We start from the raw sequence: 2,638 nt of genomic DNA on the forward strand, positions 1-2,638 counted from the left end.
ATCTACCTATCTATCTACCTACCTATATCTATTTATCTATCTCTCTATCTATCTATCATCTTTTCTTTTTTGACAAAACAGTCCTTGACTTTTTACAAATTTTCCACCTTTCGGTGCTGGTTAGAAATCATGAAGTCCATAAATGTTAAGAAATAAGAACAAAACCAATTCATGTTTTACAGATAAAACACCTTTCCACACGGCTACAAAAACAAGTAAAAATGTTCAAAACTTTTTTTAACGCTAAACAGAAATGGTGACACTTTAATTTCTCTTTAGCAATAATTACTTAAAATATCATTCAATACCATTCAATCTATCTATTTTTTTTTTTTTTTTGGACAAAACAATCCTTGACTTTTCACAATTTTTTCTACTTTTCGATGCTGGTTAGAAATCATGAAGTCCAAAAATGTTAAAAAATAAGAACTAAACCAATTCATGCTTTTAAGTTGAAACAAATACAGGAAAAATACCTTTTCACACAGCTACAAAAACAAGTAAACATCCTATAAGTCTTTATAATGCTAAATAGAAGTGGTGACACTTTGATTTCTCTTTAGCTATACTTAGAATATTATTGAATACTTTTTAATACTAGTATTTAATTGAATCTATTTATCTATCTTTTCTTTTTGACAAAACAGACTTTGACTTTTTACTAATTTTTCTACCTTTCGGTGCTGGTTAGAAATGATGAAGTCCATAAATGTTAAAAAATAAGAACTAAACCAATTTATGCGTTTATATAATGCTAAATAGAAGTGGTGACACTTTGATTTCTCTTTAGCTATAAATACTTAGAATATTATTTAATACTTGTATTTAATTGAATCTGTGTAGCATGTCATTTTTGCAATGCATTTCTCTTTGCATATTAATCATAAGCATTAAATCTGCATATAATGAAGAAGCAGGTTAAGTATTTGTTTCTGTTTTGGCGAAACAACTGAGTGTTTTTTTTTTGTTTCCTCTTTGATTCTTACATTTCCTTCTGTTTGTTCATGTAGCATGTGCTACCCTTTCTCTTCTATCTCCTCTCTTTCTCTCTTTCTCTCCCCACTGGTATTGCTCGTGCGAGGGGGGCTATTGACTGGAGGCCAATTCCTATTGATGGGTATTGATGACCGTGAGGGGAAGTAACTGTGAGGTTGTGAGAAGCCGGTGTGTTCCTCTCTTCACCTCGCCTGTTTTTTCTGAAGGCCCCTTCCACCTCTTCCTTTCTTTCCACCCCCTCTCTGTGACTCTTCAGGCAGTCTCCAGCTCCTTGCCGTACCCCCACCCCCCAGCCCCAGCCCCCGTCCCGTCCCGTCCCAGCCCCCCAGCTCCTGCTACAATCTCTCCTAATTGCATGCATGACATTCCAGCTGGGTGGGTGGCATAGAGCCTTCTGTACACTGTAAAGTGTTATAGCAGGAACTGGAGAGCTTTTTAGAGTTGAGTGACGTGCAAACACAGACACATTAATGCAGGAGCATGCCATGCACTTTCACTACATCACTGTGAACTCTCATGCATCATTACTTCCTTTACATTTTAAGGATATTTAAATAAACTTGATTGGTATATAATTAAAGACCATCATTGTACATATATGTGACCCTGGACCACAAAACCAGTCTTAAAGAGCATGGGTATGTTTGTAGCAATAGCCAAAAATGCATTGTCAAAATTATAGATTTTTCTTTCATGCCAAAAATCATTAGGATATTAAGATCATGTTCCATGAAGATATTTGGTAAATTTCCTACCTACTTAATTTTTAATTAGTAATATGCATTGCTAAGGACTTAATTTGGACAACTTTAAAGGCAATTTTATCAATATTTAGATTTTTTTTTTCACCCTCAGATTCCAGATTTTCAAATAGTTGTATTTCAACCAAATATTTATCAATTTCAAGAAATGTACCCTTATGTTTCATTAATTAATTAGCACTATATTTTCATAATGTTTTATTTATTTAATTTTATTGCTATTTGATATACTGTATTTTTTATTGTAATTTGTTGATTTGTGTGTAATGCTTTGACAACATTGTATGTAAATGCAATTTACATGCAATGCAAAATACTATTCTAAATATTTATAGCTAAAGATAAATTAAAGCTTCACCATTTCTGTTCAGCATTAAAAAGCCTTGAGTGATGTTTACTTCTTTTTGTAGCTGTGTGTAATTTAATTAATTGGTTTGGTCCCCTTTTTTTAACATTTATGGACTACATTTATGGATTTCTAACCAGCATCAAAAATAAGTAAAGGATTTTAAGTCAAGGATTGATTTGTCAAAAAGAAAAAATGCTGTTAGCAGTTTTGTTTTTGGGTCCCATAAGTTATATTATATAGATAGAGAGAGAAAAAGATATAGATAGATATAGATATATAGATAGATATAGACAGGGAAAAAATATAAAATTGTTTGGTCAAAAAGAAAAAAATATGTTTGCAGTGATGTTGTTGTTTTTTTGGTAACATTTTACAATAAGATCCTATTAATTACATTAGTTATAGATAGATAGATAGATAGATAGATAGATAGATAGATAGATAGATAGATAGATAGATGCTTTTATTAAAATTAATAGTATTTTTCATGATTAGTTATAATGTAGTTAACTACAATGTTAACAAACCTTAT

General features: G+C 31.4%; 1 protein-coding gene across 1 annotated transcript in view; it reads right to left on the reverse strand.

Annotated features, from left to right (window-relative positions):
- Positions 1 to 1,030: 1,030 nt before the first annotated feature.
- Positions 1,031 to 2,638, reverse strand: part of top3b (DNA topoisomerase III beta) — an 18,659-nt gene continuing 17,051 nt past the window's right edge. The window contains exon 18 of the mRNA XM_073840107.1: positions 1,031 to 1,419. Within this exon, the coding sequence (XP_073696208.1) occupies positions 1,031 to 1,419 (389 nt within the window). The remainder of the gene's footprint in view (positions 1,420 to 2,638) is intronic.

The sequence above is a fragment of the Garra rufa genome, chromosome 5 (assembly GCF_049309525.1).
Source record: "Garra rufa chromosome 5, GarRuf1.0, whole genome shotgun sequence".
In the NCBI taxonomy this organism is placed as follows: Eukaryota; Metazoa; Chordata; class Actinopteri; order Cypriniformes; family Cyprinidae; genus Garra; species Garra rufa.